This window comes from Pseudophryne corroboree, chromosome 2, assembly GCF_028390025.1.
Source record: "Pseudophryne corroboree isolate aPseCor3 chromosome 2, aPseCor3.hap2, whole genome shotgun sequence".
NCBI lineage: Eukaryota > Metazoa > Chordata > Amphibia > Anura > Myobatrachidae > Pseudophryne > Pseudophryne corroboree.
This window is the reverse complement of record NC_086445.1, coordinates 860611393-860638257: the sequence shown is the minus strand read 5'-3', so window position 1 is coordinate 860638257 and position 26865 is coordinate 860611393. Positions and strand designations below refer to the sequence as shown.

Below are 26865 nucleotides of genomic sequence, written 5' to 3'. Positions count from 1 at the left end.
ACTCTCCACCTCTCTACAAAACTTCAAACGGGCTCTTAAGACCCACTTCTTCACCAAACCCAGCCAAATCTCATCCTAACCCTCTGTTCTACGCTCTCTATGTACCCCATCTGTGTCACCCCTGTCTGTCTACCCCTCCCCTTTAGAATGTAAGCTCTCACAAGCAGGGCCCTCTTCCCTCATGTGCTTATCCTTTCTTACTTTAATAATCTTCAACTGCACCAAATCCATCAGTCTTCAGCCACCTGATACTTATTCCAGTGTCATCTGCTGATGTAACTATGTTTATTTACCCTGTACTTGTCCTATACTGTCATCAACTGTAAGTTGCTGTTTTCCTGTTTGATTATTTGTTTATGTACTCTGTAATTGGGCGCTGCGGAACCCTTGTGGTGCCATATAAATAAAGGATAATAATAATAATTGTGCAAATTTTTTGTAATAGATAGCAGTGTAGCCATCGGGACCCGGGATGGACGAGCGGCGTAACTGAGCTATCGTGATCAGAATTTCCTCGTTGGAGATTGGGGCATTAAGTATTTCTAGGTCTGAAGCGGAAAGTTTTGATAAGCGACAGGTGGTGAGGTAATGTTGGATGCTGGTGATGTGAAGAGGATCAATATTAGCAGGTGAAGGTAAGTTGTAGAGTGATTCATAATAATCGTGAAATTGTGAGGCCATAACTTTGGGGTCACAAGTCACAGATCCGTCAGAGCATTTCAAGGCAAGCATGCGGTTTTGCGTCCTTTTTGCATGGAGACGGCGAGCCAACAAAGTGTCAGCCCTATCCGATTTTTCATAACATTTCTGGCGGATCCATAAAAGTGAGTTAACCGTTTTTTTTGTGAGGATTTGCGACAACTGTCCCTTAAGTGAAAGGATCTTAATATAAAGTTGTTTTTTCAGGAAGCGCTGGTGGAGAAGGGTAAGGGAAGTTAGTTCTGTTTCCAAATCAAGAATACGTTTAGTCTCTATCTTTTTGTGAGCTGAAGCAAGATTAATGAGGAGGCCATGTAGCGTGGCCTTATGAGCCTCCCATAATACCGCAGGGGAAATATCAGGAGAGCTATTATCAGTAAAGTAGGTACGAATCATGGCGTTAATTTCAACAATGTTAGAGGGTTTAAGAAGAGACTCATTTAAACGCCATGTCCGATGGGACCAGAGTGTATGAGGGATAGCAATATCCAATGTAAGGGCATAGTGGTCTGACCAAGTCGTGGGGATTATTTGTGCCCCGCGGAGGCTCTGAGTGGAGTCACGGTCAACAAAGATGCGGGTGTAAAGGTCGTGTGGGGGTGAATAATGCGTGTAGCCTCGGGCGGAAGGATACAAAGTCCTCCAGCTATCGTACAAGTTGTGAGAGGAGATACAGTTCCGTAAAAGCTTAGACAGCTTCGCGTGAGAGGACGTCCCCGTGCCTGGGTGAGACCTATCAAATTGAGGGTCAAGGGTAATATTACAATCCCCAGCAATTATAATTTTGGAATTTGAGAATTTAGAGAGCTGGTCAGAGAAGGTCCCAAAGAAAGAACCCTGCTGCATGTTTGGGGCATATACGGACGCCAAGGTGATAGGCTGTTGATTGAGGGTACCTGAGAGGATTATAAATCTACCATTGTCGTCGTGAAAAGAATCCTGAATGACTATGGGGAGATCCCGGTGGAGCATTATAGCAGTACCCCTGCGCTTGGCTGACATCGTAGAGTGAAAGGTGTGAGGGTATTTTTTACTGTTTAAGGAAGGGTGGGGGTCTTTAAAATGAGTTTCTTGAAGAAATATTATATCCGGCTTGTGCCAAGCAAAAAAATGAAACGCCATGGAACGCTTAGTCGGGAAGTTAAGACCATTGACATTTATAGATAACAATTTTAAGGTCATGGAGGGTAATAATTACCCATGTGCAGTACAGTGAACAACCATTGATGTGGCCAAACATAGAAAGAGCAAAAGGACAGAAAGGAATAGAAAAGAATACGAGCAAGAGGGAACTCAAAAGACAGGCCCATTCCTACAAGCTGGTAGGGCCTAAAAGAGGAAGGGGTAGTGCCAATCAGGCAGCCCCTCCGGTGTGGGGGGTAGCGACAATATAAGAAAACAGTAAATAGAAAACCAGAACGTGTAGAACAAGAACAAAGATATCCTGCGGTCAAGCGCAAGGGCATAGATATAAACAGGTCATGACATAAAAAGAGAGATTTGACATCCTGACTTAACTAGGCAAATATACAACTAAATGACTATAGTGATAGCAACTAGATACGGAAAAAAAAAAAAAACCTTTGGGAGAGCAAGCAATGTCACATAATAACATTTAGTGAATGACTGAAGTATGTTACAACGGGAAGCGGGTTAGGAGTAGCAAAAATGACGAATATAAAGCCTGAGGCGGCCCCATGCTATTGAGTACAATATTAGCCTTACCAATTCAAGGCACAGTAGACATCGTCCAGATGGGTCCAGGCAGGACCATCACCCAAAAGTCCCATAAATCCAACAGTCCGTAAAACAACATGAGCAGTGCGCGTAGAGTGTAAAAAAAAAAAGGGGGGGGGGGGGGGGAGAGAGGGAAGATAGAAAAAAAATAAGAATTTACTTACCGATAATTCTATTTCTCATAGTCCGTAGTGGATGCTGGGACTCCGTCAGGACCATGGGGATAGCGGGCTCCGCAGGAGACAGGGCACATCTAAATAAAGCTTTTAGGATCACATGGTGCGTACTGGCTCCTCCCCCTATGACCCTCCTCCAAGCCTCAGTTAGGTACTGTGCCCGGACGAGCGTACACAATAAGGAAGGATCTTGAATCCCGGGTAAGACTCATACCAGCCACACCAATCACACCGTACAACTTGTGATCTGAACCCAGTTAACAGTATGATAACAAAAAACGAAGTAGCCTCTGAAAAGATGGCTCACAACAATAGTAATAACCCGATCTTTGTAACAATAACTATGTACAAGTATTGCAGACAATCCGCACTTGGGATGGGCGCCCAGCATCCACTACGGACTATCAGAAATAGAATTATCGGTAAGTAAATTCTTATTTTCTCTAACGTCCTAGTGGATGCTGGGACTCCGTCAGGACCATGGGGATTATACCAAAGCTCCCAAACGGGCGGGAGAGTGCGGATGACTCTGCAGCACCGAATGAGAGAACTCCAGGTCCTCCTTAGCCAGAGTATCAAATTTGTAAAATTTTACAAACGTGTTCTCCCCTGACCACGTAGCTGCTCGGCAAAGTTGTAATGCCGAGACCCCTCGGGCAGCAGCCCAAGATGAGCCCACTTTCCTTGTGGAGTGGGCCTTTACAGATTTAGGCTGTGGCAGGCCTGCCACAGAATGTGCAATTTGGATTGTGCTACAGATCCAACGTGCAATCGTCTGTTTAGACGCAGGAGCACCCATCTTGTTGGGTGCATACAATATAAACAACGAGTCAGATTTTCTGACTCCAGCTGTCCTTGAAATATATATTTTTAATGCTCTGACAACGTCCAGTAACTTGGAGTCCTCCAAGTCGCTAGTAGCCGCAGGCACCACAATAGGCTGGTTCAAGTGAAAAGCCGAAACCACCTTAGGGAGAAAATGAGGACGTGTCCGCAGTTCTGCCCTGTCCGAATGGAAAATCAGATATGGGCTTTTGTATGATAAAGCCGCCAACTCTGAAACTCTCCTGGCTGAAGCCAGGGCCAATAGCATGGTTACCTTCCATGTAAGGTATTTTAAATCTACCGATTTTAGAGGCTCAAACCAATGAGATTTGAGAAAATTCAAAACTACGTTCAAATCCCACGGTGCCACTGGAGGCACTATTGGGGGTTGTATATGTAGTACACCTTTGACAAAAGTTTGTACTTCAGGCACTGATGCCAATTCCTTCTGGAAGAAGATTGATAAGGCCGAAATTTGAACTTTAATGGACCCCAATTTTAGGCCCATAGACAATCCTGCTTGCAGGAAATGTAAGAATCGACCCAATTGAAATTCTTCCGTTGGAGCCTTCTTGGCCTCACACCACGCAACATATTTTCGCCAAATGCGGTGATAATGTTGTACAGTCACTTCCTTTCTAGCCTTAATCAAGGTAGGAATAACTTCCTCTGGAATGCCCTTTTCTTTTAGAATCCGACGTTCAACCGCCATGCCGTCAAACGCAGACGCGGTAAGTCTTGGAACATACAAGGTCCCTGCTGAAGCAGATCCCTTCTTAGAGGTAGAGGCCACGGATCCTCCGTGAGCATCTCTTGAAGTTCCGGATACCAAGTTCTTCTTGGCCAGTCCGGAGCCACCAGTATTGTTCTTACTCCTCTTTTCCGTATAATTCTCAGTACCTTTGGTATGAGAGGCAGAGGAGGGAACACATACACTGACTGGTACACCCACGGTGTTACCAGAGCGTCCACAGCTATTGCCTGAGGGTCTCTTGACCTGGCGCAATATCTGTCCAATTTTTTGTTGAGGCGAGACGCCATCATGTCCACCTTTGGTCTTTCCCAACGGTTCACAATCATGTGGAAGACTTCTGGATGAAGTCCCCACTCTCCCGGGTGAAGGTCGTGTCTGCTGAGGAAGTCTGCTTCCCAGTTGTCCACTCCCGGGATGAACACTGCTGACAGTGCTATGACATGATTCTCCGCCCAGCGCAGAATCCTTGCAGCTTCTGTCATTGCTCTTCTGCTTCTCGTGCCGCCTTGTCGGTTTACGTGGGCGACTGCCGTGATGTTGTCCGACTGGATCAACACCGGCTGACCCTGAAGCAGCGATTTTGCCAGGCTTAGAGCATTGTAGATCGCTCTTAGCTCCAGTATATTTATGTGAAGGGACGTCTCCAGGTTTGACCACACGCCCTGGAAGTTTCTTCCCTGTGTGACTGCTCCCCAGCCTCGTAGGCTGGCATCCGTAGTCACCAGGACCCAGTCCTGTATGCCGAATCTGCGGCCCTCTAACAGATGGGCACTCTGCAACCACCACAGGAGAGACAACCTTGTTCTTGGTGACAGTGTTATCCGCTGATGCATGTGCAGATGCGATCCGGACCATTTGTCCAGCAGATCCCACTGAAATGTCCGTGCATGGAATCTGCCGAATGGAATCGCTTCGTAAGAAGCCACCATCTTTCCCAGGACTCTTGTGCATTGATGTACTGACACAGTTCCTGGTTTTAGGAGGTTCCTGACAAGTTCGGATAACTCCCTTGCTTTCTCCTCCGGGAGAAACACCTTTTTCTGAACCGTGTCCAGAATCATTCCCAGGAACAGCAGACGAGTTGTCGGGGTCAATTGAGATTTTGGAAGATTCAGAATCCACCCGTGTTGCTGAAGCACTACCTGGGTTAGTGCTACACCGACTTCCAGCTGTTCTCTGGACTTTGCCCTTATCAGGAGATCGTCCAAGTAAGGGATAATTAATACGCCTTTTCTTCGTAGAAGAACCATCATTTCGGTCATTACCTTGGTAAAGACCCGAGGGGCCGTGGACAAACCAAACGGCAGCGTTTGAAACTGATAATGACAGTCTTGTATCACGAACCTGAGATACCCTTGGTGTGAGGGGTAAATTGGGACATGCAGATAAGCATCTTTTATGTCCAGGGACACCATGAAGTCCCCTTCTTCCAGATTCGCTATCACTGCTCTGAGTGACTCCATCTTGAACTTGAATTTCTGTATGTACAGGTTCAAGGATTTCAGGTTTAGAATAGGTCTTACCGAACCGTCCGGCTTCGGTACCACAAATAGTGTGGAATAATACCCCTTTCCCTGTTGTAGGAGGGGTACCTTGACTATCACCTGCTGAGAATACAGCTTGTGAATGGCTTCCAAAACCGACGTCCTTTCTGAGGGAGACGTTGGTAAAGCAGACTTTAGGAACCGGCGAGGGGGAGACCTTTCGAACTCCAACATGTAACCCTGAGATATTATCTGCAGGATCCACGGGTCCACTTGTGAGCGAGCCCACTGATTGCTGAAAATCTTGAGTCGACCCCCCACCGCTCCTGAGTCCGCTTGTAAAGCCCCAGCGTCATGCTGATGGCTTTGTAGAACCCGGGGCGGGCTTCTGGTCCTGGGCAGGGGCTGCTTGCTGCCCTCTCTTACCCTTTCCTCTGCCTCGCGGCAGATAAGACTGTCCTTTTGGTCGCTTGTTTTTATAGGAGCGAAAGGACTGCGGCTGAAAAGACGGTGTCTTTTTCTGTTGGGAGGGGGTCTGAGGTAAAAAAGTGGATTTGCCGGCAGTTGCCGTGGCCACCAGGTCCGAAAGACCGACCCCAAATAATTCCTCTCCTTTATATGGCAATACTTCCATATGCCTTTTGGAATCCGCATCACCTGACCACTGTCGCGTCCATAAACTTCTTCTGGCAGATATGGACATCGCGCTTACTCTTGATGCTAGAGTACAAATATCCCTCTGAGCATCTCGCATATAAAGAAAAGCATCCTTTAATTGCTCTAGAGTCAATAAAATACTGTCCCTATCCAGGGTATCAATATTTTCAGTCAGAGAATCCAACCACACTACCCCAGCACTGCACATCCAGGCTGAGGCTACTGCCGGTCGCAGTATAACACCAGTATGTGTGTATATACTCTTCAGTGTAGTTTCCAGCCTCCTATCTGCTGGATCCTTGAGGGCGGCCGTATCAGGAAACGGCAACGCCACTTGCTTTGATAAACGTGTGAGCGCCTTATCCACCCTAGGGGGTGTTTCCCAGCGCGCCCTAACCTCTGGTGGGAAAGGGTATAATGCCAATAACTTCTTGGAAATTAGCAGTTTTCTATCTGGGTTAACCCACGCTTCGTCACACACGTCATTCAATTCCTCTGATTCTGGAAAAGCTACAGGTAGTTTTTTCACCCCCCACATAATACCCCTTTTTGAGGTACCAGCAGTATCAGAGATCTGCAAAGCCTCCTTCATTGCCGTGATCATATACCGTGTGGCCCTATTGGAAAATACGTTTGTTTCTTCACCGTCGACACTAGATTCATCTGTGTCGGTACCCGTGTCGACTGACTGAGGTAAGGGACGTTTTACAGCCCCTGACGGTGTCTGAGACGCCTGAGCCGGTACTAACTGGTTTTCCGGCCGTCTCATTTCGTCAACTGACTTTTGTAATGTGCTAACATTATCACGTAATTCCATAACTAAAGCCATCCATTCCGGTGTCGACTCCCTAGGGGGTGACATCACCATTACCGGCAATTGCTCTGCCTCCACACCAACATCGTCCTCATACATGTCGACACACACGTACCGACACACAGCAGCCACACAGGGAATGCTCTAATCGAAGACAGGACCCTCTTAGCCCTTTGGGGAGACAGAGGGAGAGTTTGCCAGCACACACCAAAAGCGCTATAAATGTATATAAACAACCCTAGAAGGTGTTGTTTTTGATATAAGCGCTTTTAATATATCAATATCGCCAAATTATGCCCCCCTTCTCTTTGTTACCCTGTTTCTGTAGTGCAGTGCAGGGGAGAGTCCTGGGAGCCTTCCTCACCAGCGGAGCTGAGCAGGAAAATGGCGCTGAGTGCTGAGGAGAATAAGCTCCGCCCCTTTTTCGGCGGGCTTTTCTCCCGGGTTTTAAGAAAACTGGCCTGGGTTAAATACATACATATAGCCTTAATGGCTATATGCGATGTATTTATTTTGCCACTAAAGGTATTTAATATTGCTGCCCAGGGCGCCCCCAGCAGCGCCCTGCACCCTCCGTGACTGAATCAGTGAGACGTGTAGCAACAATGGCGCACAGCTGCAGTGCTGTGCGCTACCTTCATGAAGACTGAGGAGTCTTCTGCCGCCTGCTTTCCGGACCTCCGTCTTCAGCGTCTGTAAGGGGGATCGGCGGCGCGGCTCCGGGACGAACCCCAGGAGGACCTGTGTTCCGACTCCCTCTGGAGCTAAGTGTCCAGTAGCCTAAGACTCCAATCCATCCTGCACGCAGGGGAGTTGGAAATCTCTCCCCTAAGTCCCTCGATGCAGTGATCCTGTTGCCAGCAGGATTCACTGAGATTTAAACCTAAAAAAACTTTTTCTAAGCAGCTCTTTAGGAGAGCCACCTAGATTGCACCCTTCTCGGACGGGCACAAAAACCTAACAGAGGCTTGGAGGAGGGTCATAGGGGGAGGAGCCAGTACGCACCATGTGATCCTAAAAGCTTTATTTAGATGTGCCCTGTCTCCTGCGGAGCCCGCTATCCCCATGGTCCTGACGGAGTCCCAGCATCCACTAGGACGTTAGAGAAAAAAGGGGGGGGTGGAGGGAGTTAAACTGTCCAGTAATCAGCAAAACATAGTTACGTATCTGTAATCATCAGAGAGCTCTGTTATTTAGTAGACCAATCAGGAGTCGGTGCCACTGGCCTCAACGGAGACGTGGGAATGAGCTGATTCCTAAGCTCGCCAGGTAGAGTATCGAGAATGCCAAGAGTCTTGAGGAGGTCGTAGCCCTGAGCAGGGGTTTTAATTGAGTGATTGTACCCATCTTTGGTTACTTGGAGTTGAAAAGGGAATCCCCATTTATACTTAATAGAATTAGTACGGAGGACTCTGGTGATTACAGCAATGTCTCAACGTTTTCTAAGTGTAGAGGGAGCCAAGTCCTGATATATTTGAAGTTGAGTGCCAGAGTAATCCACGGATTGGAGTTCCAGCGCGGCCGACATGATCTTTTCCTTAGTCTTATAATAGTGGAATCGGAGGATGACATCTCGGGGTGGCTGAGTCTGGTGAGGTCGAGGACGGAGCGCTCTATGCGCTCTATCTAGAAGGAGCATGTCTTTCGGAGTACCGGGGAGTAAATTCAGAAACAGGCCTTCTAGAAAACCTGGGAGGGTTTCCAAGGTAACACTCTCAGGGATATTGCGGATCCTGATATTATTTCTCCTGTTCCGGTTGTCCAAATCCTCTAGGTGGTCCTCATGCACGTCGACATCAGTGCGGAAGTCAATTAGCTCCTGCTCAAGCACGGCCTGGTATTGGCATACCTCATCCATCTTACGTTCCAACTAATCAGTACGCGTGCCCAAGTCGGTCAGATCTTTTCTAAATTCTGCAAGCGCTGACCTCATTTCGGTCTGAATAGTTTTGGTGAAAATAGAGACGACGTCTTGGGTGGTAAGGTGAGCTCTTGGCGATGGAGCATCCTCCGAATCAGACATTCGGTCTGCAGTTGACGAGTTACGAGAAGTAGATCCTGCTTTCTCCCATGCGTGGAGGATGCTGGGTTTATTAGCAACATTCGATTTACGTTTTTTTTTGCGACATAATAGCGCAGGAAAGGCAAGGAAGTATATATCAAGAGTATCAGCTCCGCGTAGGAGATCCCTGATGTATCCGGAAAATAATCTCAAGAGAGGCCTCGGCTAGGACAGTAGCTGACCCTCTAGCGTTAGGTGACCGCAGGATAGGCTAGTCTAGGACAAGCATCGGGAGTGCCATGGAGCGCCTCCTAGAGCATGGGCAACCATTAGTAGAGAATCACGGTGAGATGGAGTGGGAAGTCTCGGTGTCCCGTGGCGCGGGCGGCAAAGCAGTATAAGGTAAGTATAAGATGGCCGCAGGGAGTCGCCAATAGGGGCCACCACGGGCCAGCCAGTGGTCTGTAGCAGCGGTGGGGGGGCCACGAGCAGTGACAATCCGCGTCCCGTCCGGGTGTCCGTATTATAGCAAGCAGGTGGGGAGGGTGTTTCTTTTCACCTGCGCCCCTACTGTGGTTAACCGGGCTGAGATACAAGACGGGGGGCCGGAGTATTCACTTTTACCCCATGGAGGGGGGTCACAAAGTATAAACTGCCCTGGGGTATCAGCGTTAGTGTTCACTCTAGGCTGTTTTAGCAGGGCGCCGCGCCCTGCCCGTTTTTTAGCAGGTAAAACCCGCCCTGCCCCTTTTGCGGCGCCCTGCTAGAACAGCCGCCCGCTTCCTGCCCTCCTGACGTGTATAGATGCCGTGCGCATGCGCGCAGCATCCATTCACGCATTGGAAGAGGGCTGGGGGAAGCCCAGCACCGACGGAGGTGCTGGGCACGCCCCCAACAGTGACGTAGCCGGCCACAGACGCTCTCTATAGTAGCGTCCGTGGGCCGCACCGCCCCCTAAAATGACGTAGTCGTGGCCACTCCCCCTAATTTGCGAGGCCGCGCCCCGTTTCGGACGCGTCCGGCGCCCTGCCCCTTTTCACTCCTAGAGTGAACACTAAGCGTCGCGGTTACTGGGGGCAGGGAGGGCCACAGAGGCTGTGATGAACGTACCCTGAGAAGAGGGAGAACTGGAGGGAAGTCAGTGGGCTGTAGTGATGAGCGGCAGTGCAGCACAATGGTATCCCCTCAGCTCCGGGGACCAGCAGCCCGCTCCCGCGCCGCCTCTCTGAAGACCCGCCGTGGGCGCCCCGTCAGCCGGATGCCGCGGTTATGGAGAAGAGAGCCGACATCAGGTGCAGGGAGCCGCGAACAGGTGCCCTATTCCGTTCGTCTCAGGCCCCAGGGGAAGCCGCGGCAAGACAGGCACCCGCAAGATGGCGGCCGCACTCCCACTGTTCTCTGCCACACGGGGCTCCGGACGCCGGCGTCCCGGGTCCCAACCGTCTCTGAAGACAGTCAGGCGGAGGTAGGAATCCAGGGAGTGTTTCACAGGGCCCCGGGTGCGTTGCAGGGCAGTCATAGGTGCCGTGGCCAGTCCGGCGCGGCTCCGGGAGTCCAGGCCGGGTCCAGTGCTCACTACAGGCCCCGGCTTCAATCTGGGGAGAGGGCCGCAACCTGCAGGAGTGCTTAAAAGCACTCCCCGATTCCGCAGCGCCCCCCCCCCCCCCCCCCCCAAAACAACCTAAGCAAGCTGGAGGGTAGTGGGGGTGTACATAGGGTTGGCAGGGATGACCACAGGGGCCAAATAGAAGGCTTTCTGGAGGTTAGTGTGCAGGAGCTCCTGAGCGGCATGTCTGCCTTCTTCAGCAGCTAAGCCACGCCCCCGATCAGCCACAATCTTATTTAGTCTTCGCCAAAAAGAATGTCTCCCTTGAAGGAAGCACCTCCAGGGTTTTCTTAGAATCCATATCCACCAACCAGGATCTCAACCAAAGGATACGTCGAGCCAAGATGGACGTAGTGGCAGCCTTGGCCACCAGCACCCCGGCATCAGAAGCCGCCTCCTTAAGTTACAGAGAAGCCGTGGCAATATAGGAGAGACATTGTCGAGCCTGCTCAGAAGTGCTGGAAGGCAGCTCCGCCTCCAGCTCCTGAGCCCACGCCTCAACAGCTTCAGTAGCCCATGTTGCTGCAATGGTTGGTCTATGCACAGCCCCCGTTAGGGTGTGAATCGATTTCAAACAACCCTCCACACGTCTATCCGTCGGTTCCTTCAGAGAGGTGACGGTAGTTACTGGCAGAGCAGAGGAAACTACCATACGTGCCACATGAGAATCTACAGGCGGAGGAGTTTCCCAGTTTATACATAGCTCCGCAGAAAGAGGATAGCGAGCCAACAGTCTCTTATGCGGTGTGAATTTTGTTCCCGAATTTTCCCATGATTCCTGACGTATATCAGCCAGGTGTTGAAAATGAGGTAAAACTTGTTTAACCACCTTCTTACGTTTAAATCTGTCCGGATTATTAGAGACAGCCACAGGCTCAGGTTCTTCAGAGACCTGAAGAATGAGCCTGATAGCCTTAATCAAATCAGGGACATCCACCAATTACTTCTCTTCCCCATCAGACGCATCAGAGTCAGTGTCTGTGGGGTTAGTATATGCACCATCCTCCTCAGAGGATGAGTCCGGGACAGCGGTGGATTGTGAGGATGTTGCGGCCCGTTTAGAAGACATTTTAGTCTTGGGTGGGCGAGAGTGAGACTTATGTTTAGTCAGCGATCGGTTCAAGTGCGGTAACTGTGTTGAAATTTGGTCCGCCCACGGTGGATTGACTGTAGGGACCATAAATTGCTGCACTGGCATAGGAGGTCCCACAGGGGGCGTAAGTTTAGTTACCAGCATATTTAACAACGTGGAGAAGGTAGCCCAAGGTGGGTCATTAGTTGCCCCCGGTGCTACAGATCCACTGGGGGGTAAGGAACCCCCTGAACCTGAACTCTCTGCTGCCATGTTTTCCTCAAAAGTGACTGCAGCATCACCACCACACAACGTTATCAGGCAACCTAGTACAATCTTATCAGCGATATACCTAGCAAGAACTCCCAGTGTAGTGTGACTTTCCTGTCAGCACAAACCGAGAATCCAAGAGATATATCGTGACTATAAATCACAAAGAAAAATACACAGCAAGTATATCTTGTGAATTATTCCTATATCAGATCATAAACCTGACACACTTAGCCCCTCTCAGGTTACAGAATATAGCAGTAGCCAGCTGAGTGAAATACATGAGATGGCAGCCACGCAGCAGCTACATGCACACACACATATATAGTCACAAGCGTACAATGCAGAAATTATATCAAACCATAAAACTGCACTGGACTAGCAATAAAAAGTAATACTCAGTATAGCTATATATGTAAATAGTAGATATAACAAAACACAGTAGGTACTGGATGTATATCACAGGGTGTTTGTCCACACAACCCTGAATGTATGCACTCTTTCTTAACTAACACTGTCCCTTGACAGGTAAAATACTTAAGTGTCCTGTAAAATGCACAGCGCTGGCGAGCAGGCGGCTTTACAGAGGAGGATTTGCCCCAGCAGTCCAAGGAACAGCGCAGCTCCGTGTGATGGCGGCTGACAGGGAGTGAGGGAGAGATATGCAGCTCCAGGGCGGGAACATTTACCCAAATGGCACCCTGGGGCTGGGAGAGGGGCTACAGGTTAGGCCTTATCCCCCTGCTGGCTTCCCCACCGGGCGCTGCGGGCTGTACAAAAGCGGATTTTTATAGAGAGAAAAACCCCACCTGTGCCCTGTGTCCCGATGGCTAGTGGAGCGGCTGCCCTTTACAATGTCCACGACAGCGCGCACGGCCACGCCAGAACGCGATAATATCGGGCCAAAGAGACCCCTTACCTCCCCTTGTACCTGCGGCCACGTGATCCTGGAGGGTAGCGGCGGGTGTGTGTGAGACTGACTAAGGAGGACACCGGAGCCTCTGCTGTAGTAACCCGGCAACCAGGGCACGGGAGTATACAGCGCCGCTGGGGGAGTGATGGAGCTGCAGCAGAGGATGTCTATCTGACATTCATTAATCTGCAGCCCTTGAAGTCTTCAGATTTCTTCTTTTCTTCTGAAATAGCTTATAATATGGTCTGCAGGAGCAGACCCCCTGTTGAATGCCTGCTTACTGCATGGCACCAACTTACAAACTGAGCTCCTGTGCACGGAGGCGGGGTTATAGAGGAGGCGGCGCTGTGCATCTTGGGAACAGTCAAAGCTTTGAGCCTGTTGGTGCCTCGGATCAAGATCCAACTCTACACCCCGATGTTAATCCTTGTGGAGCCCAGTGTACCCCTCAGCAGAAATATAAATAATAATTTTAAGGAAAATATGGTAATTTCCCCATCACTCTGTGCATATAAAAACACAACAATATGTATATACATTTCAAAACTGGGGATGTATGAACAGCACACACCAGAAAATGAGTAGAATACGTGCTACTATAACACACTGAGAAATTATGAAGCTGCTGTGTAAGTGCTGCTAAGTTATATAACAATGAAAAATGACATCGGTCTTCAATATGAAATTTAAGCTATAACCATAGGATTGGGAAGCTTTTACCTACTTTCTGAGGTCTCCTGGTAACACCGTTTTATCTCCCGTAGAAGTTCTTCTGCAACTGATGGCAAAACAGCCTCCATACCATCAGTGCTTACACAATGTGAGGTTATGCTACATTACTACGGATAAAAGAAAGAGTTTCTACATTTAGAAAACACACTGTGAATTAATAAGGAATTTGGCTAATCAAATATAGTAGACAGGAAGTCTGGCCAACCAATATTGGAATTTAAGACAATATTACTGTATAAGGAACAATAAGGATCCTGTGATAAAGCATCCAATAAAACCTAGCTAAGTACACTGCAATATTGGCTTGGCTTCTCCGTGTTGTGACGCCAACACAAATCTAACATGTGATAATAATGTCATCAACATTAAGTGGCTCTTTATCAGACATATAGGTAAATGTGATCGTCTATGTTTGACAATCTTCCAATCGCCGTACAATGCATCAAGTGATATGGCTGCTTGGCTCTAGTGCCAAAAAGGCAAATCTTAACAAATTTGCCCACCTCAGAGTGTAGAGCAAAAGCAGAAACTGATCCTGTTGGTTGGGCTTTCAAGCTGAATTGTATGTTCATCATAAGTAATAGGCTATTACTAGGATCTCAAACGCAGTCCTCAAGGCACCCAATAGCCCAGGTTTTACGTTTACCCATGCTTGGCCACAAGTGACTTAATTAGCACCTCAGTCAATTCGATGTAACCACCTGTGCTGAGCCATGGATATACCTAAAACCTGGACCGGTGGGGTGCCATGAGGACTGCATATGAGAACCTCTGGTCTATTATAATAGCTTTGAAATAAGAATACACAAGCCAACAGACACTTTTTCCAGGCCAAGATTAATTTTCAGCAACCAAAATGGGTGTATCCCAACCAAAATGTGTGTGATGACATCATAATGCATCACCCCTTCCCCCAGCAACAACACACACTGACTGTGCCTACAGTATAGGAACAGTGAGCGCTAGTCTTGCATATCTGAACACCATGAGAGCTGAGGACGAGTTGTGCACCGCAAACTACGTATCCACCCTTGACATATGACATAATACGTTATTGACATGTATTAAGATATGTAATATCATGACTTTGTAAGTATTTCTGTATCTTTACCCTTCCCTACTACCTCTTAGCAAAAAAAACAAAAAAAAAACGAAGTTTCATAATATGATTCTCTGTATATACCTTTATTGTAATGGAATTGTAACCATTTGAAATGTCTTAATAAAAATGTTGCAAAAGAACAAACATCCGTAAAACTATTGCAAGTTGTGCGACTGAAAGCATGGTACGCCACTTCATGTCAGACTGGGCTCTAGATACTGGGGCCAATCTAGGCTCTAGGTAATGGGGCCATCATGAGCACAAAAATCTGTAGATTCCTATCAATGTCCACTACAATCTCCCTCAATAAGGAAATGGCTCAAGATCGGGTATGGGTCATTATGTCGACCACACTTAGGTCGACAGTCATTAGGTCGACATGGTCATTAGGTCGACATGAGTTGTTGTTTTTTACGTTTTTTGGTGTAGTTTTCTTTGTAAAGTGACAGGGAACCCCAATTAGTGCACTGTGTGCCCTCGCTTCGCTTACTATTCCCAATCATAGTCCAAGTGGATCGCATAATATGAAAAAAAAAAAAAAATTTGAAAAACGCATGTCGACCTTGTGACCATGTCGACAATTGTAGTCGACCGAATGACTGTCAACCTAATGACCGTATCCCCTTAAGATCTCAGATGATGCACCAACACTGTAAAAGCACCAAATTGGGCATTGTCATAGTATTTTGATGGGAGCATACACCTCCATGGCAAGCCTGTGCCCCCAGACAGGCCAGGGTACTTTGTACAAGCCCCTGTTGCCACCAAATATAACAATACTGAGATAATGTTTTGCTCTTACTTGTCTGCCCACAGGCCAAGTTTATATGTTGCACGTGGGTTACATACTGTAGATCACCTAGGCAAATTGTGGTTAAAAACATACTCATTTATTTGTATAACAACACACAACATAAGGCATGAATGTGACATACAAGTGGTTTACCTTCCTGCAAATTACACAAATCAGCATCTTTTGAAGCTGTCACATTGATGCTGCTAAGCCAGCCACTCTACTCCTCTACCCATGTGGCGAGGACTAAGCTCAGTATCTTGCCCTAAGTAGCAAAGTCTGTGACATCTTCTTGCAAAGAAGATATTTCAAACATATTTTTTTTTATATACTTATACAGTAAAATCTCTGGCACAAACGTTAGTATGACAGGAAAGGCTCTGCCTCACCTCATTGCATCAAGGTTTCTTCTTTATTCTGTGAGTTCGGGGTATGCCATATACAGTCAGGTCCATAAATATTGGGACATCTACACAATTCTCATATTTTGGGCTCTATACACCACCACAATGGATTTGAAATTAAACAAACAAAATGTGCTTTAACTGCAGACTTTCCGCTTTAATTTGAGGGTATTTACATCCAAATCAGGTGAACGGTGTAGGAATTACAACGGTTTCTATATGTGCCTCTCACTTTTTAAGGGACCAAACGTAATGGGACAAACTAAACAATCCTAAATCAAACGTTCACTTTTTAATACTTTGTTGCAAATCCTTTGCAGTCATCGGGCCCAGTGGCAACTATTCCCCCTCGGGTGGTGGTGTGGACCACCACCCAAGTGGGGATTCGGGGCGGCGGTCTGGATTTGGACCGCCGGCATTTCAACCAGTGTTGGGATTCTGGCGTCTGTATCCTGACCGCCGGCATCCTGACAGCCGGCAAATGGACAGCTTCTCATGCCTTTATAGACACTCGGGTTCAATTCCCGCCATTGCCCTATGTGGAGTTTGTATATTCTCCCTGTCCTTGTGTGGATTTCCTCTGTGTACTCAGGTTTCCTCCCACAATGCAAAAATATACTGGCAGGTTAATTGGCTCTCAACAAAATTAACCCTAACGTAAATGTGTGTACATGTGGTAGGGAATATTAGCTCCACTGGGGCAGCGACTGATGTGAATGGTCAAATATTCTCTGTAAAAGCGCTGCTGAATATGTGTGCGCTATATAAATAACTGGTAATAACTACATTTTTAGGTATGGTTTTGCAGAAACATACTGCAATATTTATTAATGTCACTGACAACTGAACAGTAACCTGAAAATAATGCAAGAGGATGAAAGAATGTGATTGACTGTGTAAACCAACAGTGATAGCCCTATAATAAAAGGTAGAACATACCTCTAAAATACTGTAACCCTCTCCAGGAGGGACAGAATTCTCTGCTTCTGGACTTTTCGCTTACTCTATGATTGCCAGCACCTGTGTTGAACAGGTTAATGGATAAGAAAGGTGTTTCAGCACAGGTGATGGCAATCATAAATTAAGAGGTAAGTCCAGGAAAATAAGAATTTACTCACCGGTAATTCTATTTCTCGTAGTCCGTAGTGGATGCTGGGGACTTCGTAAGGACCATGGGGAATAGACGGGCTCCGCAGGAGACTGGGCACTCTAAAAGAAAGATTAGGTACTATCTGGTGTGCACTGGCTCCTCCCTCTATGCCCCTCCTCCAGACCTCAGTTAGGGAAACTGTGCCCGGAAGAGCTGACACTACAAGGAAAGGATTTGGAATCCAGGGTAAGACTCATACCAGCCACACCAATCACACCATACAACTTGTGATAACCTTACCCAGTTAACAGTATGAACAACAACTGAGCCTCAATCAACAGATGGCTCATAACAATAACCCTTTAGTAAGCAATAACTATATACACGTATTGCAGAAGAAGTCCGCACTTGGGACGGGCGCCCAGCATCCACTACGGACTACGAGAAATAGAATTACCGGTGAGTAAATTCTTATTTTCTCTGACGTCCTAGTGGATGCTGGGGACTCCGTAAGGACCATGGGGATTATACCAAAGCTCCCAAACGGGCGGGAGAGTGCGGACGACTCTGCAGCACCGAATGAGCAAACTCTAGGTCCTCCTCAGCCAGGGTATCAAACTTGTAGAACTTAGCAAATGTGTTTGAACCCGACCAAGTAGCAGCTCGGCAAAGCTGTAAAGCCGAGATCCCTCGGGCAGCCGCCCAAGAAGAGCCCACCTTCCTTGTGGAATGGGCTTTTACTGATTTTGGATGCGGCAATCCAGCCGCAGAGTGAGCCAGCTGAATCGTGCTACAGATCCAGCGAGCAATAGTCTGCTTCGAAGCAGGAGCGCCAACCTTGTTGGCTGCATACAGAATAAACAGCGAGTCAGACTTTCTGACTCCCGCCGTTCTGGAAACATAAATTTTCAAAGCCCGGACTACGTCCAGCAACTTGGAATCCTCCAAGTCCCTAGTAGCCGCAGGCACCACAATAGGTTGGTTCAAATGAAACGATGATACCACCTTAGGGAGAAATTGGGGACGAGTCCTCAATTCCGCCCTGTCCATATGGAAGATCAGATAGGGGCTTTTACATGACAAAGCCGCCAATTCTGACACACGCCTAGCCGAAGCTAAGGCCAATAGCATGACCACTTTCCACGTGAGATATTTTAGCTCCACGGTCTTAAGTGGCTCAAACCAGTGGGATTTCAGGAAATCCAACACAACGTTAAGATCCCAAGGTGCCACTGGTGGCACAAAAAGAGGCTGAATATGCAGCACTCCCTTTACAAACGTCTGAACCTCAGGCAGTGAAGCCAGTTCTTTTTTAAAGAAAATGGATAGGGCCGAGATCTGAACCTTTATGGACCCTAATTTGAGGCCCATAGTCACACCTGACTGTAGGAAATGCAGAAAACGACCCAACTGGAAGTCCTCTGTAGGGGCCTTCCTGGCCTCACACCAAGCAACATATTTCCGCCATATGCGGTGATAATGCTTTGCTGTCACATCCTTCCTAGCTCTTATCAGCGTAGGAATTACTTCATCCGGTATACCCTTTTCCGCTAGGATCCGGCGTTCAACCGCCATGCCGTCAAACGCAGCCGCGGTAAGTCTTGGAACAGACAGGGCCCCTGCTGCAACAGGTCCTGTCTGAGAGGCAGAGGCCATGGGTCCTCTGTGACCATCTCTTGAAGTTCTGGGTACCAAGTCCTTCTTGGCCAATCCGGAACAATGAGTATCGTTCTCACTCCTCTTTTCTTACTATTCTCAGTACCTTGTGTATGAGAGGAAGAGGAGGAAACACATATACCGACTGGAACACCCACGGAGTTACCAGTGCGTCCACAGCTATCGCCTGAGGGTCCCTTGACCTGGCGCAATATTTTTTTAGCTTTTTGTTTAGGCGGGACGCCATCATATCCACCTGTGGCCGTTCCCACCGATTTGCAATCTGCTCGAAGACTTCTTGATGAAGTCCCCACTCTCCCGGGTGGAGGTCGTGCCTGCTGAGGAAGTCTGCTTCCCAGTTGTCCACTCCCGGAATGAACACTGCTGACAGTGCTTGTACGTGATTCTCCGCCCAACGAAGAATCCTTGTGGCTTCCGCCATCGCCACCCTGCTTCTTGTGCCGCCCTGTCGGTTTACATGGGCGACTGCCGTGATGGTGTCTGACTGAATCAGCACTGGTTGGTCTCGAAGCAGGGGATCCGCTTGACTCAGGGCGTTGTATATGGCCCTTAATTCCAGTATGTTTATGTGCAGACGAGTCTCCTGACTTGACCACAGCCCCTGGAAGTTTCTTCCCTGAGTGACTGCCCCCCATCCGCGGAGGCTTGCATCCGTGGTCACCAGGACCCAGTCCTGTATGCCGAACCTGCGGCCCTCGAGAAGATGAGCACTCTGCAGCCACCACAGAAGAGACACTCTGGCCCTCGGGGACAGGGCGATCAGCCGATGCATCTGAAGATGCGATCCGGACCACTTGTCCAACAGATCCCACTGAAAGATCCTGGAATGGAACCTGCCGAAAGGAATGGCTTCGTATGACGCTACCATCTTTCCCAGGACTCGCGTGCAGTGATGCACCGACACCTGCTTTGGTTTCAGGAGATCCCTGACCATGGTCACTAACTCCTGAGCCTTCTCCTCCGGGAGAAATACCTTCTTCTGTTCTGTGTCCAGAATCATGCCCAGGAAGGGCAGACGACGTAGGAATCAGCTGCGACTTTGGAATATTCAGAATCCAGCCGTGCCGTAGCAACACTTCCTGAGAGTGCGCTACGCTGACCAACAACTGCTCTCTGGACCTCGCCTTTATGAGGAGATCGTCCAAGTACGGGATAACTGTAACTCCTTGCTTCCGGAGAAGTACCATCATCTCCGCCATTACCTTGGTAAAGACTCTCGGAGCCGTGGATAGACCAAACGGCAACGTCTGGAATTGGTAATGACAGTCCTGTACCACAAACCTGAGGTACTCCTGGTGAGGCGGATAAATGGGGACATGCAAGTACGCATCCTTGATGTCCAGAGATACCATAAAATCCCCCTCTTCCAGGCTGGCAATGACCGCTCTGAGCGATTCCATTTTGAACCTGAACTTTTTCATGTAAATGTTCAAGGATTTTAAATTTAGAATGGGTCTTACCGAACTGTCCGGTTTCGGTACCACAAACAGTGTGGAATAGTAACCCCTTCCCTGTACCATTATTATCACTTGCTGGAGGTACAGCTTGTGAATAGCCATCAGGACTATCTCCCTCCCCGTGGGAGAAGCTGGCAAGGCGGATTTTAGGTAACGGTGAGGGGGCGTCACTTCGAATTCCAGCTTGTATCCCTGAGATACAATTTGTATAGCCCAAGGATCCACTTGTGAGCGAACCCACTGGTTGCAGAAATTTCGGAGACGCGCCCCCAGCGCTCCTGGCTCCGCCTGTGGAGCCCCAGCGTCATGCGGTGGACTTAGTGGAAGCAGGGGAGGACTTTTGTTCCTGAGAACTGGCTGCATGGTGCAGCTTCTTTCCTCTACCCCTGCCTCTGGCAAGAAAGGATGCACCTCTGACTCTCTTGCTTTTTTGAGAACGAAAGGACTGCATTTGGTAATACGGTGCTTTCTTAGGCTGTGAGGAAACCTGTGGCAAGAAAGTCGACTTTCCAGCTGTCGCTGTGGATACGAGGTCCGAGAGACCGTCCCCAAACAATTCCTCACCCGTATAAGGCAAAACCTCCATGTGTTTTTTAGAGTCGGCATCCCCTGTCCATTGCCGAGTCCATAAGACCCTCCTGGCAGAAATGGACATTGCATTTATTCGAGAGCCCAGCAGGCAAATGTCCCTCTGGGCATCCCGCATATATAAGACGACGTCTTTAATATGGCTAAGTGTTAGCAATACGGTATCCCTGTCCAGGGTATCCAACCCCTCTGACAGAGTATCTGTCCATGCTGCAACAGCACTGCACATCCAAGCTGAAGCAATAGCCGGTCTCAGTAGAGTACCAGAGTGTGTATACACAGACTTCAAGATACCTTCCTGCTTCCTATCCGCAGGTTCCTTTAGGGCGACGATGCTGAAGTTAGCTTCTTATTCGGCCAGCTTCTTATTCACTTCTTATTCAAGCTCTAGCTTCTTATTCACTTCTTATTCGAACTCCAGCTTCTTATTCAGATCATTAAGTTTTGCAAGGGTTAATGAGTCTTGGGTAACAAATTTGACACCTGAAATCAACAGAGTAGGTTCCCTTACATATGACCCACTTGTATTTTGCCTGGCCCAACGCTGTTTTGGGCATGAAATACACTGGCAAAGTGGGCACACACACCATATTTTACCATTTTGAATAAGTAGCTGTAGTTTTGCAAGGGTTAACTAGTCTTGGGCCACAAATTTGACCCCCAAAAACAACAGAGGGTGGTCACTTATATATGACGCAGTTGTATTTTGCCTGGCCCAACGCTGTTTTGGGCATGAAATATACTGGCAAAGTGGGCACACACACCATATTTTGCCATTTTGAATAAGTAGCTGTAGTTTAGCAAGGGTTAACTAGTCTTGGGCCACAAATTTGACCCCCAAAAACAACAGAGGGTGGTCACTTACATATGACGCAGTTGTATTTTGCCTGGCCCAACGCTGTTTTGGGCATGAAATACACTGGCAAAGTGGGCACACACACCATATTTTACCATTTTGAATAAGTAGCTGTAGTTTTGCAAGGGTTAACCAGTCTTGGGCCACAAATCTGACACCTGAAATCAGAGGGTGGTCACTTACATATGACGCAGTTGTATTTTGCTTGGCCCAACGCTGTTTTGGGCATGAAATACACTGGCAAAGTGGGCACACACACCATATTTTGCCATTTTGAATAAGTAGCTGTAGTTTAGCAAGGGTTAACTAGTCTTGGGCCACAAATTTGACCCCCAAAAACAACAGAGGGTGGTCACTTACATATGACGCAGTTGTATTTTGCCTGGCCCAACGCTGTTTTGGGCATGAAATACACTGGCAAAGTGGGCACACACACCATATTTTGCCATTTTGAATAAGTAGCTGTAGTTTTGCAAGGGGTAACTAGTCTTGGGCCACAAATTTGACCCCCAAAAACAACAGAGGGTGGTCACTTACATATGACGCAGTTGTATTTTGCCTGGCCCAACGCTGTTTTGGGCATGAAATACACTGGCAAAGTGGGCACACACACCATATTTTACCATTTTGAATAAGTAGCTGTAGTTTTGCAAGGGTTAACCAGTCTTGGGCCACAAATCTGACACCTGAAATCAACAGAGGGTGGTCACTAACATAGGACGCAGTTGTATTTTGCCTGGCCCAACGCTGTTTTGGGCATGAAATACAGTACACTGGCAAAGTGGGCACACACACCATATTTTACCATTTTGAATAAGTAGCTGTAGTTTTGCAAGGGTTAACCAGTCTTGGCCCACACATTTGACCCCCAAAAACAACAGAGGGTGGTCACTTGCATGTGACCCACTTGTATTTTTCCTGGCCCAACGCTGTTTTGGGCATGAAATACACTGGCAAAGTGGGCACAAACACCATAATTTACCATATGAATAAGTAGCTGTAGTTTAGCAAGGATTAACTAGTCTTGGGCCACAAATTTGACCACCAAAAACAACAGAGGGTGGTCACTTGCATGTGACCCACTTGTATTTTGCTTGGCCCAACGTTGTTTTGGGCATGAAATACACTGGCAAAGTGGGCACACACACCATATTTTACCATTTTGAATAAGTAGCTGTAGTTTTGCAAGGGTTAACTAGTCTTGGGCCACACATTTGACCCCCAAAAACAACAGAGGGTGGTCACTTACATATGACGCAGTTGTATTTTGCTTGGCCCAACGCTGTTTTGGGCATGAAATACACTGGCAAAGTGGGCACACACACCATATTTTACCATTTTGAATAAGTAGCTGTAGTTTTGCAAGGGTTAACCAATCTTGGGCCACACATTTGACCCCCAAAAACAACAGAGGGTGGTCACTTGCATGTGACCCACTTGTATTTTGCCTGGCCCAACGCTGTTTTGGGCATGAAATACACTGGCAAAGTGGGCACACACACCATATTTTACCATTTTGAATAAGTAGCTGTAGTTTTGCAAGGGTTAACTAGTCTTGGGCCACAAATTTGACCCCCAAAAACAACAGAGTGTGGTCACTTATATATGACGCAGTTGTATTTTGCCTGGCCCAACGCTGTTTTGGGCATGAAATATACTGGCAAAGTGGGCACACACACCATATTTTGCCATTTTGAATAAGTAGCTGTAGTTTAGCAAGGGTTAACTAGTCTTGGGCCACAAATTTGACCCCCAAAAACAACAGAGGGTGGTCACTTACATATGACGCAGTTGTATTTTGCCTGGCCCAACGCTGTTTTGGGCATGAAATACACTGGCAAAGTGGGCACACACACCATATTTTACCATTTTGAATAAGTAGCTGTAGTTTTGCAAGGGTTAACCAATCTTGGGCCACACATTTGACCCCCAAAAACAACAGAGGGTGGTCACTTGCATGTGACCCACTTGTATTTTGCCTGGCCCAACGCTGTTTTGGGCATGAAATACACTGGCAAAGTGGGCACACACACCATATTTTACCATTTTGAATAAGAAGCTGTAGTTTTGCAAGGGTTAACCAGTCTTGGGCCACAAATCTGACACCTGAAATCAACAGAGGGTGGTTACTTACATATGACACAGTTGTATTTTGCTTGGCCCAACGCTGTTTTGGGCATGAAATACACTGGCAAAGTGGGCACACACCATATTTTGCCATTTTGAATAAGTAGCTGTAGTTTAGCAAGGGTTAACTAGTCTTGGGCCACAAATTTGACCCCCAAAAACAACAGAGGTTGGTCACTTACATATGACGCAGTTGTATTTTGCTTGGCCCAACGCTGTTTTGGGCATGAAATACACTGGCAAAGTTGGCACACACACCATATTTTACCATTTTGAATAAGTAGCTGTAGTTTTGCAAGGGTTAACCAATCTTGGGCCACACATTTGACCCCCAAAAACAACAGAGGGTGGTCACTTGCATGTGACCCACTTGTATTTTGCCTGGCCCAACGCTGTTTTGGGCATGAAATACACTGGCAAAGTGGGCACACACACCATATTTTACCATTTTGAATAAGTAGCTGTAGTTTTGCAAGGGTTAACTAGTCTTGGGCCACAAATTTGACCCCCAAAAACAACAGAGGGTGGTCACTTATATATGATGCAGTTGTATTTTGCCTGGCCCAACGCTGTTTTGGGCATGAAATATACTGGCAAAGTGGGCACACACACCATATTTTGCCATTTTGAATAAATAGCTGTAGTTTTGCAAGGGTTAACCAGTCTTGGGCCACAAATCTGACACCTGAAATCAACAGAGGGTGGTCACTAACATATGACGCAGTTGTATTTTGCCTGGCCCAACGCTGTTTTGGGTATGAAATACACTGGCAAAGTGGGCACACACACCATATTTTACCATTTTGAATAAGTAGCTGTAGTTTTGAAAGGGTTAACCAGTCTTGGGCCACACATTTGACCCCCAAGAACAACAGAGGGTGGTCACTTGCATGTGACCCACTTGTATTTTGCTTGGCCCAACGCTGTTTTGGGCATGAAATACACTGGCAAAGTGGGCACACACACCATATTTTACCATTTTGAATAAGTAGCTGTAGTTTTGCAAGGGTTAACCAATCTTGGGCCACACATTTGACCCCCAAAAACAACAGAGGGTGGTCACTTGCATGTGACCCACTTGTATTTTGCCTGGCCCAACGCTGTTTTGGGCATGAAATACACTGGCAAAGTGGGCACACACACCATATTTTACCATTTTGAATAAGTAGCTGTAGTTTTGCAAGGGGTAACTAGTCTTGGGCCACAAATTTGACCCCCAAAAACAACAGAGGGTGGTCACTTATATATGACGCAGTTGTATTTTGCCTGGCCCAACGCTGTTTTGGGCATGAAATACACTGGCAAAGTGGGCACACACCATATTTTACCATTTTGAATAAGTAGCTGTAGTTTTGCAAGGGTTAACCAGTCTTGGGCCACAAATCTGACACCTGAAATCAACAGAGGGTGTTCACTAACATATGACGCAGTTGTATTTTGCCTGGCCCAACGCTGTTTTGGGCATGAAATACAGTACACTGGCAAAGTGGGCACACACACCATATTTTGCCATTTTGAATAAGTAGCTGTAGTTTAGCAAGGGTTAACTAGTCTTGGGCCACAAATTTGACCCCCAAAAACAACAGAGGGTGGTAACTTACATATGACGCAGTTGTATTTTGCCTGGCCAAACGCTGTTTTGGGCATGAAATATACTGGCAAAGTGGCCACACACACCATATTTTACCATTTTGAATAAGTAGCTGTAGTTTTGCAAGGGTTAACTAGTCTTGGGCCACAAATTTGACCCCCAAAAACCACAGAGGGTGGTCACTTATATATGACGCAGTTGTATTTTGCCTGGCCCAACGCTGTTTTGGGCATGAAATACACTAGCAAAGTGGGCACACACACCATATTTTACCATTTTGAATAAGTAGCTGTAGTTTTGAAAGGGTTAACTAGTCTTGGGCCACACATTTGACCCCCAAGAACAACAGAGGGTGGTCACTTGCATGTGACACACTTGTATTTTTCCTGGCCTAACGCTGTTTTGGGCATGAAATACACTGGCAAAGTGGGCACAAACACCATAATTTACCATTTTGAATAAGTAGCTGTAGTTTAGCAAGGGTTAACTAGTCTTGGGCCACAAATTTGACCCCCAAAAACAACAGAGGGTGGTCACTTGCATGTGACCCACTTGTATTTTTCCTGGCCCAACGCTGTTTTGGGCATGAAATACACTGGCAAAGTGGGCACAAACACCATAATTTACCATTTTGAATAAGTAGCTGTAGTTTAGCAAGGATTAACTAGTCTTGGGCCACAAATTTGACCCCCAAAAACAACAGAGGGTGGTCACTTACATATGACGCAGTTGTATTTTGCTTGGCCCAACGTTGTTTTGGGCATGAAATACACTTGCAAAGTGGGCACACACACCATATTTTGCCATTGTGAATAAGTAGCTGTAGTTTTGCAAGGGTTAACTAGTCTTTGTTTGTACATTTTTCCTACCTTATATCTGTCTGTTTTTACCCAGTTTTGTTTTTTCAGTTGTTTACAATTGTAAAGTTCAACGGAATTTGCTGCGCTATATAAGAATCTGATAATGAGGTTTATTTTCAGAACTTAACTTTGTTAAATCTCTTTCTGCGAGGTACACTGGATTCCGCAGGGAATAACATTGGGGTGTAGAGTTGGATATTGATCCGAGGCACCAATAGGCTAAAGCTTCGACTGTTCCCAGGATGCCTTGCACTGCCTCCTCTATAACCCCGCCTGCATGCACAGGAGCTCAGTTTTGTTAACCAGTCCAATGCAGTAGCAGGTAAAAGATACGACAACAGTTAGTAGCCACACAGACCCACATTCTCACAACAGGAGAAGGTACCAGCGGCTAATGCCATACAAACCCAAAGAAGCTAAGTGTGTCAGGGTGGGTGCCCTGTGGAATCCAGTGTACCTCGCAGAAAGAGATTTAACAAAGGATAAGTTCTTTCCATAAATCTCCTTTTCTGCAGCTGGGTACACTAGTATTCCACAGGGAATAACATCGGGGATGTCCTAAAGCAGTTCCTCATGGGT

At 47.3% G+C, this 26865-nt stretch overlaps 1 protein-coding gene across 5 annotated transcripts in view; it reads right to left on the bottom strand.

Moving 5' to 3' along the window:
- ZSWIM7 (zinc finger SWIM-type containing 7) overlaps positions 1-26865 on the bottom strand; it is a 346796-nt gene that overhangs the window by 285372 nt on the left and 34559 nt on the right. For 3 of the 5 annotated variants that reach the window (XM_063957378.1, XM_063957374.1, XM_063957373.1), the window contains exon 2: positions 13734-13848. The exons of 1 other annotated variant lie outside the window; for it this stretch is intronic. In XM_063957378.1, coding sequence (XP_063813448.1) covers positions 13734-13809 — 76 coding nt within the window. In that variant the 5' untranslated portion in view covers positions 13810-13848. Of the gene's footprint in view, positions 1-13729; positions 13849-26865 lie in introns of all 5 variants that reach the window. One more of the 5 variants, XM_063957375.1, reaches the window with a different exon arrangement.